At 49.6% G+C, this 14,794-nt stretch overlaps 1 protein-coding gene across 6 annotated transcripts in view; it reads right to left on the reverse strand.

Moving 5' to 3' along the window:
• The window catches only part of Dnmt3a (DNA methyltransferase 3 alpha), a 100,806-nt gene that overhangs the window by 29,510 nt on the left and 56,502 nt on the right, over window positions 1–14,794 (reverse strand). For 5 of the 6 annotated variants that reach the window (XM_020162639.2, XM_020162637.2, XM_020162642.2 and 2 more), the window contains 2 exons: window positions 10,550–10,593; window positions 9,961–10,107 (listed from right to left, as the gene is read on the reverse strand). In XM_020162639.2, the coding sequence (XP_020018228.1) occupies window positions 9,961–10,107; window positions 10,550–10,593 (191 nt within the window). Of the gene's footprint in view, window positions 1–9,960; window positions 10,108–10,472; window positions 10,594–14,794 lie in introns of those variants that run through there. The other variant, XM_020162644.2, reaches the window with a different exon arrangement.

The raw sequence follows: 14,794 nt of genomic DNA on the forward strand, positions 1-14,794 counted from the left end.
CCAGCCCAGGCTGTGATGTTTAAACGAAACAAAACTCCAGGTGACCCTAATGTGTAATAAGCCCCCTCCTTGCAGGTCATACGCTATTTGGAGGTGTGTGGTGGGGGAAACTCTCTTCTGTGCCAGGTTTGGTTTACTTCTAATTAGATAAAGCTTGATGGCTCTCAAACTTTCGTAAACCCAGGACCAAAGGGAGCTGGCTGATAATTCATACTGTTCGAGCCCCAGAGGTCCTGGATGCCTTCCCCAGGGTCTCGAGGGTGACATGCAAACCCACTCTTTAAGAAACACTGATTTCTCTTTTTTTCTTTGAGTTAGGGTCTCACTGTTGCCCAGGCTGGTCTCAGTTCCTGAGCTCACATGATCCTTCTGCCTCAGCAATCCCAGTGCTGGGACTAAGGCTCCCATCTCCATACCCTGCTGAACACTGAATTCTAGCAGCATCTCTCCTATGTATAAAGCAAGTTCAACTCAATTCTCGATTTCTGATTTCTTTTGCCCCCCCCAAAGTTGCCTTTCAGACAGTGTCTAGATTCAACTATACAGGAGACCAAGCTGTTATTCCTATTTATGCTCCATCTACCTGAGCTGGAAGTGGAAATATGTATACTGCCCACTATTCACTGATGAAGAGGAAGACAGGAGGAGTCATGTGGAAAGTGTCAGTGAAGAATGGCAACAGGTGCACATGTGCAGTTGGCGTTGGAAGAGAGAGAAGTACATTGAGAGGAAGGATAAGGATGGAGAAATTAGGAAGAGCTTCGCAGACAGGTGGGCAGAGACTTAGTAGTCCTCTGGGTGGTCCAGAAAGGTCTTTCAGATGCTGATCTGGGGTGACCTGCTCCCAGAAGTCCTGAGTGCCTGTTCCTCTGAGTCCTGGTCCTACTTCTGCACTCTGTCTCTTTTCTGTCTGCTTAGCCCTCCATCTGGAGGACTCTGGAGTCTGAGTATAGATGTCCACTTTGAACACCTATGAATACAAGCTGGCTTCTCAAGAGCAGCCAGCTCAAAGCCTAACTACAAGTACCCCCTTCCTAAGACAAAGTCTTCATGACCTTGGGGTAGGAAGAGAACTCTTAGTGACTTAGTGATAGCTCACCACTGCCACCACAGGAAGTGGGGGGGAGAGGAATGGATACATTGGACTTTTCTAAAATTAAGTTTTTCTGCTCATCAAGCTTACCTCCATTTTCCTACTCAGAACCTGTTCTTCCTCGAGTTCCTTAGCTAAGGAACCCCAAATACCAGGCAGATTCCTTCTTTCCCTCCAACCTGGACAAGTTCTAGCAGTTCTTTTAAGTTGTCTCCCATACTGCACACTCAGCTCAAGGCCAAATGCAATGCCCTCCTCACTGGTCCTGCTTCTATATGTCTCCTCTCTGAGACCACTACAATTCAGCCAGGATTAGCTCCCTAAAACACACCCCTGCTCTCTGCAGCAGACTCAAGCCTCAATGTCTCATCATGGCAGGATGACCTGACTGTCCTCTCAACTTGCTCTTTTCTTACATATTCTCTCCATCTCTGCACCAGAGTTGCCAGGTCTCTTACTCTTCCTCAAACAAGCTTCATGCCCCTCCTCTTTGCTCTGGATGGTTCTTTTTTTGAATTGCCTCCCTCCTTGTTACACTTATTGATATTCTCAAAGGCTGCCTTCTCCAGGGAGCCTTCCTGGAGTAAGCTTGTGTCCTCCTTTGAGCTGTGGTTTGCTCTTGGGACCAGAAGCACAGAGCAAGCCCATGCTCTGACACTGAGGTTTGCTGAGTCCTCCTACCTCCTCTACTAGGCAACGTGTACCTGGGGGATGTGCACCTGTGTTCCTCCCACCAGCACCAAAGGGTGTGTGTTTAGTAAATGCTGAGTTAACGAGAGTCAGGTAGAGTATTGACTCCTTCGTAGAGTCAGAATATGGGAGCCCTCCACCCCACATCTGGACACCCCTGGGACCTCCCTGACCAGTGGTCCGGTCTGAAAAGAGAGGACATTGGCCATTCTATCTTCTGTTGTCAGCTTCATAGAAAGTGCTATGGGGATGCATCTGGAAGCTGACTTAGTATTTGAGAATCTGCTCTGCGACAACTCTAGACTCCAGACTCCTAGGGTAGTTCTTTGGACACCAACCTTAGGATCCCTCCCTGCCCTTTTTCCACTGCCTCAGGCAGGCAAACTGTTCTAGTCATAGCATAGGGTGTTTCCCCTCCCCTGTGGCACAGCTTTCCCTGTCCCAAAACTTCTCTGCTCACTTTCCAAACAGCCGTGATCAGTGATATTTATTTATCATGTACCGGCCCACCCTCCACAGGGGAAGGTGGATCCCAGCCTTATAATTCATTTCTTTAGTGTCTAGGAAATGGTGGAACCTGGAACCGACATACACCCAGACACACCGGGTGGTATCTTAATAACTGAGCACATAGTATCTGTTCAGTAAAGATTCCACAACTCTTTGGAATAACAAAGGTTTATGTGATTAATGAAAAATACATAAGACAGAGATGCAGAGGACCATGGTCCAAGGCCAGCCCTGGGCAAAAAACAACAACAAAAAGAAGACTGAGAGATTCTATTCTGAAAAATAACTAAACCAGCAAATAGTTTACAAAACCCCAGCTCCAAAATAGTGAGAGCAAAATGGACTGGAGGTGTGGTTCAGCACCTGCTTTGCAAGAGCAAAGTCCTGACTTCAAGCCCCAGTTCCACTTAAAAGACAGAGAGAGAGAGAGAGAGAGAGAGAGAGAGAGAGAGAGAGAGAGAGAGAGATCTCAGTAGTCAATGGACAGAGGCAGGGATGGGAGGACCTGAGCCAACAAAATGCCCAGAAAGATTGTGTGTCAGACAGGAGTGCACTTTGCATCATCACTTCTCTCCTGATTGCCTCAAGTTCTTCCTTTATTTTGTTTCTGCAGTGCTGGGGATCAAACTCAGGACTCATACCCCAGCCCTACTATACCTTTTTGATCTGGGCTTAGAACAATGAACAGGAGAGGAGGGATTGGATTTGGGGCTCAAGTGGTAGAGTGCCTGCCTCTTAAGCATGTGCCCCTCTGTTCAACCCCCAATACCGTCAAAAAATAAAAAAAGAAAAAAAAAAAGAAAGCTGGACTCTAGCAACAAATGGCAAATTTTCTGAAAGCTGTTTTATTTTATTAGTTTTAAAATGCATCACTTTCTTTTTTCTTTTCTTTTTTTACTATTTTTGAGACAGGGTCTTGCAATATAGCCCAGCTGGCCTTGAACTTATGATCCTCCTGCCTCTACTTCCCAAGTGCTAGGATTACAATTGTGCACCACAACCAGCTGTAAGAGTTCTTATAAGGATGCTTTCTATATGTGCCTCTAGGATTGGCATATATATGAGGGTTGAGAATTCACTCATATTTAATTTAGAATCTATGTTCCAGGTAGTACTGGTGACAAAGGAAGCTACAGATCATGATTCTAGCCCCCCCATTCCATTATAAAATTTTAGAATCCCTGTAGTCATCTAGTCTATTTCTGTCACATTATAAACCAGGAAAGTAAAATGCAGAGAAGAGAAAGAGCTTGTCAAATTGATGGGTTCATTGGAGGCAGAAGCTGAGACCGGAAACCAGGCCTCTTGAATCTCATTCCAACATTCTCTTAATCCAATTTCATGCCATCAGACATACAGTCATAAGAAAACAGCAACTCAGGGCAGGGCAAAGGGACCAAGTAAGTGGAGCTGGGAGGGACAGGTCATGAGGGCTGAAGAGGAGCCTTGTGAGGATGGCACAAGGGTTGGCCTGGAAGGTGGCAGCCCAGGAGCTGGTGAGGAGCCTGTGGCCAGAGTGCCTCTTTTAAACCCCTGCTTGAATTTCACGACAACCCACCAAGAGAAGCCAGGAGAACTGGTTTGGAGGTACCCTGCACAAGTTCAGGTATGGCAAATAAGCCAGGAATGTCTGGTTGGTACTCACTCTGCTCCAAATCCGGTTTTAGCCCTTATCGGTCTACTATGCAAGAGCTCATGAGATCATACCACACTCAAAAGCAGCCTGAGAGCTGGAATCTGGTTTTGTCCAGGGGACCCCTTCATCACTGTAGCCATATGGCTCTTTCCCACTTACCACAGGATATCTAAGTTTCCTAAGAATAAAATAGGGATAAAACTATTTCTTATAGGGCTGGGAGTGCATGCCAGTGGTACAGCTTGTGCTTAGCAAGCACAAGACCCTGGGTCCGATCTCCAGCAAAAATACTAACAAAGAGTAAACGTGGAGAATGTGTTTTAAGACGGAGCTAATGGCCCAGGCACAGTGCCTGGGGCAGGTGCTCAGCAAAGTTCAACTCCCCCTACTTCATGCCTCCTTGTAGCGTATCTCAGTCTGTCACATCACTAACCCCTCATACACTATTTCCTCACGGCTAAAAAGTGGGGAGCTATTCTGAGAGCTGTTCTCTCTGTGCCCCCAGAAGCCAATCCCTCAGTGTGAACAGCCCATCCACTTTGGGGACCACTGGGAGCCCCTTTAACCATTTTTACAGCCTAAGTCCCAAGGCCAACCCTGGAAGTTATTCATGACTACAGGCCATCAGAGGAGTCCTTTAAAACACATTTGGCCTTTTGGTAAGGCGCAAATGTGCTGTGCCTGCCTCACATGTCCCCATCTCCTTAAAGGGTCACGTTAGTTTTGAGGCAGAAGCATCCTATAAAAGTTCAGGAATGTCTGGTCAGTGCTGCCCACTTGCTGGTCCTCATTTGGCTTTAGCTTTCCTGGTCTACTTTGCAAAAGCTCAGGTAACCACAACTTATTCACCTCATGTTCCCAAAGCCCCTCCAAAAGGCCCCCTGCTTAGGCGGTGCTGAGTGATGGCTGATTGGATGGAATATGGCACAGCAGGAGGTGGCCCTCTGGACATTCACAGGCTGTTCTTCCCAGGGAGACAGGAAGCAGTGGGCTGAGAGGCAGGCAACATTTGCTAAGCTCACAGAAGCAGCAGCCACACAAATGGCCAATAAACATATGAAAAGATATACTTATTATCTGGGAAATGCCTATTAGAATCATAACAAGACACCATTTTCCCACCCAGGCGATTAGCAAAAATATTGATGTTGGCAAAGGTAGAGCCCCTCCCCTACTCTGTCATGAAGCATAAATTGTCCCTGGTCTTTTTAGAGGGCAATCTGCCAGATTTTGTAAAATGCAAAATGCATACTCTCTTCGCCCAGCATTTCTCTCTCGAGGGATTTATCTTACAGAACCACAAATACACAAAGACGCATGACCAAGGGTGCTCACTGCTAGCATAGCCAGAATAGCCAAGTATCATAAAGAATGTAATGCCCACCAATGAGAAGCTAGTTAAATAAAATCATGACAATCCAAATGATAGACTATAATAATAATTATGTGGCTAAAAGGGCCAGACTTGTAAGAGAAAAACCAAACTTTTAAAACTATAGTGGGGGTTTCATTTATATAAAAGAAAAAAAAAAAAGGAAGCAAAATTGTATAGTCACATATACACAGGTGAATAGAAAAATTCATGACAACCTGACAGCCTCAAATACCTCCAAAATATTTTGAAGGAATTAAAATTGCAGGGGCAGATTTTTAAAATAAGAAGAATGTATTTGTGTATTACTTATGTAATTAAAATAGTTTTTTAAAAGTTGTCAAGCTCATCAGCAGGTATGGTGGCACCCCTGTAATTCCAGCACTCAGGAGGCAGGAAGATTGAGAGTTCAAGGCCAGCTTGGACTATATAGCAAGACCCTGTCTCAAAAACAAACAAACAAACAAAAAAACCTATCAACCTCCTGTCTGTGCTAGCTCCGTGCTAGGAGCACTAAAGGGTTGTGCGTTACCTTATTTATTACTTGCACACCTCTGAAGTTAGGATTGTTTCTACAGGCAGCACTTTACCCTCTACTTCAAGCATGCCACCCTTGGGCAGAGGCACCCAAAGGGCCTTCACTTAAACTCAACAAGCTGATGCATGCTGCTTCCATGGAGAAAAGTGCAGCCCAGCCAAGTCTATCCACAGACAGGGATTACAGCTCACAGGTTGGTGGGCTGCAATGCTAAGTGATGCCTAAAGTCTCACATCCAGCAGGTGGGACTTACTGAAGTCAGCATTTGAATGTGCCTCCAAAGGCCATAGTGAACGGTGCCCCATTCTTCAGGAAGACCAAGGCTATGCTCCTGGGTGCCACAAGGTTATACCCTGAGGGGGAGGGGGAGGAGATGAGCCTACGATACCCATCATTATTCAGTATCAATTGTCTAATAAATATAAGGATGTATGAGTCCAGGGGCCCAACCTTCAAGTTGGGAGTCAGGAAAAAGACTAGATCCTACAGCAGCAGGATGGTACTTCTGCCTTGAAGTAAGTTAAGAGTCTGATCAGGGTGAAAGAGTTAATGAGTCATGATGTTATGAGCTATATGCTAGAGTCCTAAAACCAAAGGGTTGATTTTGGAGGTCACAGAGTTGAAGCCTTGAGGAAGAGATGATATTTGACATGATGGGGGAGGTGGTGGGGAGCTACTGTAGGTTCTGTAGCAGAGCTGCTCATGGTTACAGAGCAGAAGGGACTGATAGAAGGCAACAGCTTCACCAATCCAGCGAGAATTCCCATGCCAGCCTCAGGGAGAGGAAATGTCCTGTTCTACTCACCTACTTATTTTAAGTTTCTTTTCATTTTGTGGTAATCTAACTCTTCCTAAAAAATTTTTTTGGGGGGGAAGCCTAAAGAGGTAGGTAATCTTGGGCAAATGGAAAAGAAAAGAGTGGGCCTCCAAATAATGTATACACATGTAAGTAAATGTAAAAATGATGAAAGAAAAGAAAAGAAAAGGAAAGAAAGAAAGAAAGAAAAAAGAAAAAGACAGGAAGAAAGAAAGAAAAAGAAAGAAAGAAAGAGAAAAAGAAAGAAAGAAAAAAGAAAAAAAGAGTGGGCCTTAATACATATGGTCTGACTGACAAGGAAAAAGAAAAAGAAATTAAGCCAGGAGGAGGGGCATTTTGCCCGGGGGAGGGTGGGGGGCACATGGACTAGGGAAAGGGACAAGTGCAGGCTGGGGTCTGGCAGAAGCTCCCAGGCAGGTACACAAGTCATTCAGGCTTGATCTGGCCCTCACCCCTACCCAGCCGTACTTCCTGCTGCTCTCTGCCTGTACCTGCAGTCTTGAGTTCCACCACAACAAACTTCGCTTCCTGAAAGGGCCATGCTGATTTGTGCCTTGGGACCTTTGCACACACTACACTCCTCCTTCAGAAATGCTTTTCCTTTCCCTTCCTCCAAATTCCAATTCATCCTTTAAAAGCCAAAAGCTTTTCACAAAAAAGCTGGTGGAGTGGCTCAAGGTGTAGGCCCTGAGTTCAAGCCCCAGTACTGAAAAAAAAGACTGGCAGAGGGAGGGGACAGAGATCTGGGGATGCCCAGTTCAGGGCCAGAGGAAGCTGCTACGACTGCAGCTGCAGGGAGTAAGAACCTGCAGGGGTGTTCAGGAGGCCCAGGAAAGCAGCTTCACAGGAAAGTGTCAAAGCCCAAAAAGCTGAGATAAGACTGAGAAAGAGGACAGATTTCTGTACCTCCGTTATTCCACTCAGCAAGCAGGCCTGACAGCAACAGTGCTGTTCCTTTGTCTGGGGGGGTGGGGGGGAGGACATGGATATCTTGATAAGCTACCTGTGTTTTCCCAACATTCTTGTTACCTTCAGCTAGCCCTTCCCTGCCCCTAGGCAAAGCTCAGAAGGGCAGAGTGTGGTCTTCCTAGTCAGGCCTTCTAGAAGTGGGAAGCCTAATTCTAATTCCATGCTGGCTCCACTCCCTATTTGCTGTATGAGCTTGTGGCCGTTCAGGGAACTTTCTGCCCCTAAATCTTAAATGAGAAAATGCGTAGTTCTAGAACTTGCACTGGAAGTCATGGAGTTCTTTACTGACATCTTCAACTACAGTGTAAGAATAAAGAACAGTTTCACTGGCAGAAGATACATTTTGTTTGGAGGTCTCCACCCACAAGTCTTAGAGGTACCTATAGTATTTTAAATTAAATCAGCCTTTTTCTATTTTTTTGTCTAAGCTCATTGGTTGGGGCAGGGATGCAAATGCCAAAATCTGGCAGATTTTGATAGGTGAGTTTCTGATGCCTGCTGAAGTGGGTGATAGACACATAGTTTTTTTAATACCACCCTCTCTACTTCTGTGTATGTTAGCAAATGTTCTTAATTTTAAAATCTTTTTTGAATTTTAGTAGAAAACTTAAAATAGAAAAACATTCATGTTCATTTCCTGTAGGTGGAAAAAGACCCCTTTTTACTGTGACTGAGGGCAGCCTCTGCCTACTGCTTGGAGCAGTGCCTGAGAGTCACAGAACTTCCAGAGCTCTTCCAGGGTTGCGTGATCAGCTCAGTGCTTCCTGCCTCAGGGCCTGGTAAGAGCAGAAATACTGCACAGAATGGGGGTAAGAAGAAAGCCCCTCACGCCCCTTGCTCGGACTTCTAGGCAGCAATGGAACAATCAGCCCACTTCCCCAGTGTCCACCCCACAGACAGCACAGCACTCAGGGCTAAGAGCCTTTTTCCAGGCTTTTCCACCAGAATAATTTCTGCCTTCCAGGATCCAGAAGGAACTGGGAATGACCAAGCAGCCAGAACCCATGTCCCTTCCCCATGCTTGCAACTTTCCCTAGAGCCAGCTTTCACATACCTCAAATGGCCTGGGGTGAAGATGACAGGGAGCTAAGGTAAAATACCCCGAGCAGGTTCCCACCCCCTCTCTGAACTTTCTCTTCTGGCTACAGTTGTGGTGGGAAGACTGATGGCCTTCCTTCTTTTGGCCTGGCTTCCTCACCTCCTTTCCCCACTGCAGCCCCCCTTGAGCAGCCCACTCCACTCCCACCTTTTGCGGGCTTGCCCAGTGTGGTGGGCCTGTCTCCAGAGCACAGTGAGCTGGGCAGCCTCTCCCAGAAAACCTGCTTTCAGACACCCTCTCCCCGTCTCCCTCCATTCCATCTCAGGCCCCAGCTGCAGCTCCTCTCTCCTAGCCCATGCATGCTGGCATTTCTGCACACATGACCTGAGACTCTGCCTCTGTCCTCTGTTTGGTGGGCTCCTGGCTCCCGTGGGTTGAAATCCCAGGTTCTGCTCTTCCCCATCTCACCTGGAACCCTGGATTCCCACTTGCCCAACCTCTTTCTCCTAATAGGAGTAAATGGCACAATCACCACTAGGTGTCGGGGCCAGACCCCTGGGAGTGTCCTTCCTGGTCGTCTATCAGTTCCCTGGCCTCCCATTCATCAGCAAACCCCACTAATTTCATCTCCAAAACACAGATGAAGCTGTCCCGTCTGAACTGCTGCCATCGAATTCACATGGACTCATCCCTCTGCACAGACGCCACCATGGCTTCTCAGGATACTCAGTAACCAGCTTTTGGCCATACCTGCGACTTACTGGATGACAGCCCTGCTTGCCTCTCCAGTCTCATATGGACCCGCTTTTCCCCTTTGCTCTGGACATGCAGCTTGCCAAACAAGTCAGGGCCTCGTTTATGCCATTTCCTTTACCTGGAACATCCTTCCCTACCCTGCTTGCCTCAGAGCCAGCTCTTCAGTCCTTTAGATCTTAGCTGAAACAACACCTCCTCCAAGAGGCCTCTCAAGCACCCAGCAGAGAGCCAGCCTCATGTTGAATTTGAATCCTTGGTTCCCATTTGTTTTCAGTTTGTCCATCTCGCCTGTCAGAACGTCAGCTCCATGAGAGCAGGAGCTATACATGCAAAGTTCAGTACACTGCCTGGCATACATTAAGTGCTCGATAAACATTTTTTTTTGAAAGGATAAATGATCCTTGATCCCTAGGCAGTTCCCCAGAAATTCTAGGGGTTGATCTGTAGGGAAAACTGAGGCTCAGCCAGAGCCTAACAGCCACTCCAGAGGGCTTGCCAGTTCTGCAGAGCAGGCAGGGTCCAGGCCAGAAGGCACCTCACCTCCCTTTTCCAGCGTGCCAGCCACTCATCCCGCTTCCGCTTGCTGATGTAGTAGGGATCCCCCGCCTGGAAGGTGAGCCGTGGCATGGGGCGCTGGCGGAGGCTGGACTCCCAGCCCAAGCCACCCCGCAGCCGGCCCCGGGAGCCCTAGGACAGAGAACGGCAGAGAGACAGACAGGCATTAAAGTGGGCACCGATGCCCTGCAGGGTTTGCCCCTCGAGGAGGGGAAGCTGAGGTAGCCACTCACCTCTAGCAGAATAAGGAAATTCTGGCTTCTGGCCAGAGGGGGCAACTGGGGAATTCTGGGCAAGCCCTCCATGGGCCAGGGAGTGAGGGATGTGTGGTGGGCAGGGTACATAGACGGGACAGGACAGGAGGTGCGTGATCTCTGGAGGAGGATGAGCTGGCTGCCTGGCTGGGGGACTTCCAACCTCCACCCCCACTTCCTCTCCTTCTTATAAAGGGATATCAAAGAAGGGGGGAACCCACCCTCCAGCCCCCTCACACACACTCGCCACAGTCCGTCAGAGGTGGCTTTCTTCTAGAATCAGGATCCACAGAGCCCCTGGGGGTGAGGAAAACACTTGCCTCCATTTTCATGGATTCAATGTTGGTCTCCTTCTGTTCTTTGCCTGTGGAAAAGAAAGAACACGGGGACTTTCGGTAGAGTTATAGGGATGGCTCAGAGGCCGCATCCGGAGCCTTGAGGCACTGCTACAAGAGACAGGGTCCTCCCAGCATTTGGGTGTTCATGTATCACCCAAGATGGCTTGTCACGTGCCAGCCACCACATTGGCCCCAAGGACTGAGAGCAAGGCCAGGTTCAGGCCCAAGACACAGAAATAAAAGAGGAACTGTGGTTTCTGGCCCACTGACTGTTTCAGTTACACAGAGGGGCTTAAAGACATCCCCACCTTCCCATTCCCAGTCACAGAGCTCCCTTCCAAAGCAGAGAACAGGAAGGCGGAGAGGGCACAGCAAGGGCTGTGCTCGAGGGAGCCAGACTGCCCAGCCTAACTCGGCCCCCCTCAGCCTGCAAGTGAGCGGTTGCCTCTTTGTGTAGAGTAGGAAGCAGTGCCCCAGAACAAGACCCCAGTAAAGCAAGGTCGTCTCTAAGTCTCATCTGTGACAGAAGGTGCTGGACGTAACCTTCAAGGTCCTCCTGCAGTGATAAATAGTGTGGTTCTATTACTAATATCTCCCTCTGCCCATTCTTGCCTGGCTCTCAGGTCTCTGAGCTGGGCCTCTAACGCAGAAGGCTTGGGTCTGGATGGCAGCTATGCCCCCCTGAAACAAGGTGGATAAACGTTCTAACATATGTTTGGGTGAACACCAAGTGCCTGGAGCAGGACTTGGTCTACAGAGGCCGCTCAATGCATGTTAGCCATGTTCCCCTTCCTGAAGACGCTCCCTGTGGCATGGCGTTTCCTGCTTCTCTTCCCTTGGCTTCTCCTTGTCCTAGGTCAGGATTCCAGCTCCTGGGACATATGGCCTGGGGACAGAAGTCCCCACAGCGCCATCTTGAGGAAGGGCCCTTCCTTTTCCTGGGCCTCTCCCAGGCTGTGGGGTCCCCACAGGAGGGCAGCCCCAGCCTCCATTGATGCCAGCTTTCCTGCCCTGTTCCTCGCCTAGCAGAGGCCCTTTCCCTACATCTCCGAGGCTGCTGCCTGGGAGTTTGGTTGATGGCCTTCCCTTGCTTCGGGGGAAGGTTGGGAGTGAGCCCTCCTTTCACTTGGGCCCCCGAATTCCTTCCTCTGAAGCCCATACAGTATTGAGCTCAGGCCCTGAGCAGGAAGGTCACTAAGGCTTGAGGTGGGGGGAGACAAAGAGCCCCAAACGGAAAAAACAGGCCCTGCTTCATCTTCTGCTCTGGGCTCGGGGGCGGAAACCACGCTCGGCATTTAGGGCTCTGATCCTCACCGGGAGGGAGGGCGGGAAGGAGGATGGTCCGTCCTCTCACCGGGCCCCACCTGGGCTCCTCTCTGCACCTGCCTGGGGCGCCCCGACAGGGTGACAGGAGAGGGAGGGGGCGGGAAGGCCGAGGCCGGCGGGCGTGTCACTACTGGGCTGGCGGAGGCGGTGTGGGAGGAGCGAGGTGTCTGTCCCTGTGTGGGTGGGGACTTGCGTACTTGCCAGCGCCTTGTACGTGACCCGCCTTTTAAGGTGTGGCTGTCATGTCTCCGTCTCTTCCTCCCTGCTTCCTCTACGTCCTCTCTCCCACCGCAGCCAGCTCCCCAACTTTTCTTGGGGCCCCTCCTCCCTCGGACAGCAGTGCTCAGCCCAGAGCTGCCAGGAGGGGGCGCCCGCCCTCGACCCCGCTGTAGCCAGGTGGGCCCGCCCGCCCGGCCGGCCTGCTCAGGACGTCGGCCACCAGCTGCATTTGCCAGCGGGGACCTGGAGTCGGGGCCCTCGGCTGCATTCTCTCCCCAGCCTCCTTTGGACCTAAAAGTTTCCTGCCTGCGACCCTTCGTGGCATATGATCGCATGTAGGGGAGTCACCTGTCCATCAGCATGGAAGAAAATCAGCGCTGAACAGAATCAAAGAGATGCCTGAGAACCTGTCCAGCCTCTAAATTTTTCAAATGAGGAAACTGAGGCCAAGGGAGTGGAGTGACTTATAGCCAGAACTGTGATCACATTTCAGGGCTGCAGAATCCCAAGCCAGGTTCCTCGCCAAAGCATCACCAATCTTATTCCTTAATGCTTCCCAATCCCCTGGCCCCCACCCAGGCTCCCCGAAACAGAATGGCTTTTCCTTCTGCAGTTTCCAACTGGCTTCTTTCTGGAATTTTCTCAGACAGACTGCGCATGTTCACTTGAGTGAACTCTCGCTCTCTGTCTCACACACACACACACACACACACACACACACACACACACACACACACATTTATTCTCTCTCTCCTCTCTCTCTCTCTCTCTCTCTCTCTCTTTCTCCCCCTAGCCTGGCCCTACAAACCACAAACCGGCTGCCTCAGAATGCCACACTTGTCTGCAGCTGCTCTCTCAGCAGCTCATCTGCTCCTGGCCCAGACCCAGGTCCCAGGCAGGTCCAGGTGGCTATGTGCCTTTCAGGGTGGCCCTGGCAAGCTGGAACATGACCCTAGGGCATCTCAGGTCCTGGGGACAGGTGAGGCCAGGGGCTTCTAATGCCTAGTGAGCTAAGGCTATATTTAGTCAGAGGCCACCCCAAGTTCTCTTTAAGATGACTGGCATCTCTTTGACAGGGCTGAGGCCAGGTTCCTCAGGTGGTGATCACTAGCTCAGTACTGGGTCCTGTGCTCAGTCTCTGCAGAGAGGAGCTTTGGACTGACCCTCATCTGGTCCTTTCCTGATTGTGCAATCTTCTGGAAGTAATTAAACCTTTCTGAACCCTCAGTGTCCCCATCTGGAAAACAGAACCAATAAGGGTCTTCCTCACATGATCCCAAGGATGAAATAAGAGAACAGGGCTTCTCAGACTTTAATATGCAATATGAAATCATGAAGTCTGTAAGGTGTAGGTCTAGGTGGAGCTTGAAATCCTGCATTTTATCCTCTCAGGTGCTGACGGGTCCACTGTGAGCAGTGAGGACTCAGCAGCCAACAACAGTCAGTGCTCAGTGAAGGGCAGCACCCGCCCCTCATCACTATCATGTGGCATTAACGCCAGGTCTGTAGGCACCATCCTAAGGCAACACCTGCCTATCCAGGTGCTGTCTTCTGACCTTGTGTTCATCTCATCATCTGATCCTTTCTCCTGGTCGTACTCTTGGGATGTGGGGTTCCTACAGGGACATGTTGACAGAGATATGGGGGGAGGTCCTACGCCAGCAGAATGCTGCCTTAAAGTCCTCCATTTTTGCTGTACAGGAACCAATGAAAGGGCTTACAGGAGTGATGAATGGAACCTGCTGAAAAGTGTCCTGGAATGAGGGGAACTGAAAGGAGACCATGGCCAAGTAACTTCCTCCCTGGAGCTTTAGTCTTCTTCCTCATCTGAACCTAACAGCTGACCTTGCACTGAGTCAGCTGTATGCTGACACATTGGCCGGCCCCTATGCAGCAGCACCCCTTACAGCCTCCAGCAAGCCACTGCCCACCTCTCTAGGTAATACCTCACCAACTTAGCATCCCAGCCACTCTACCAGCTTTCATCGCTCCCTGCCAGCCTCTGCACTTCCTGGATAGCTGGAGCCACATAAGTGCTCTAAGGTTAAAGTCTGGAGATCAAGATTTGGGATGTTTGTGCCCACCATGCTTAGCCTAGATTCTGAGGATCTTCATGCCTGAAAGCCCCAAACCCAGGAATCATCCTTGATACCATTTCCTTACCTCTCTATCCCTGGCATTTGCCATTTCCCTCCATAGAGATGCTGACCCTTCTGTCAGGAGAATACCCCACTTCCCTTTGATATATGCAGTCACCTCCTAACTTCTCATCCCACCCTCCTAGCCCCTCCAGTCTATCCTGGAATCCAGATGGCAAAGAGAGTTTTTCAATCACAGAGTCTGGGCTAGCAGAATAGCCCAAGTGTAGAGCACCTTCTTAGCAAGTGTGAGACCCTGAGTTCAAACCCCAGTACAACAAAACAAATAAACAAACAAACAAAAAACCAAAACAATCACAGAGCCTGCTGGGTTGCTCCTAAGAAGGCAGCCATGAAGGCCTGGTCTGACCACCTGCAGTGCACTCCCTCTCACACTCTTCCCCTGGCTCTCTCCAATCCAGTCTGGTGTCTTCTGTCATGTTCCTGGGTGCCTTGCCCCCTCCCACCTGGGAGCCAACCTAGGAATAGGCATATTCTCATTCTCTCTTCCCAGCCCTCATCTGATGTACTCTAGCAGAACAGC

The sequence above is a fragment of the Castor canadensis genome, chromosome 12 (assembly GCF_047511655.1).
Source record: "Castor canadensis chromosome 12, mCasCan1.hap1v2, whole genome shotgun sequence".
NCBI classification, from domain to species: domain Eukaryota; kingdom Metazoa; phylum Chordata; class Mammalia; order Rodentia; family Castoridae; genus Castor; species Castor canadensis.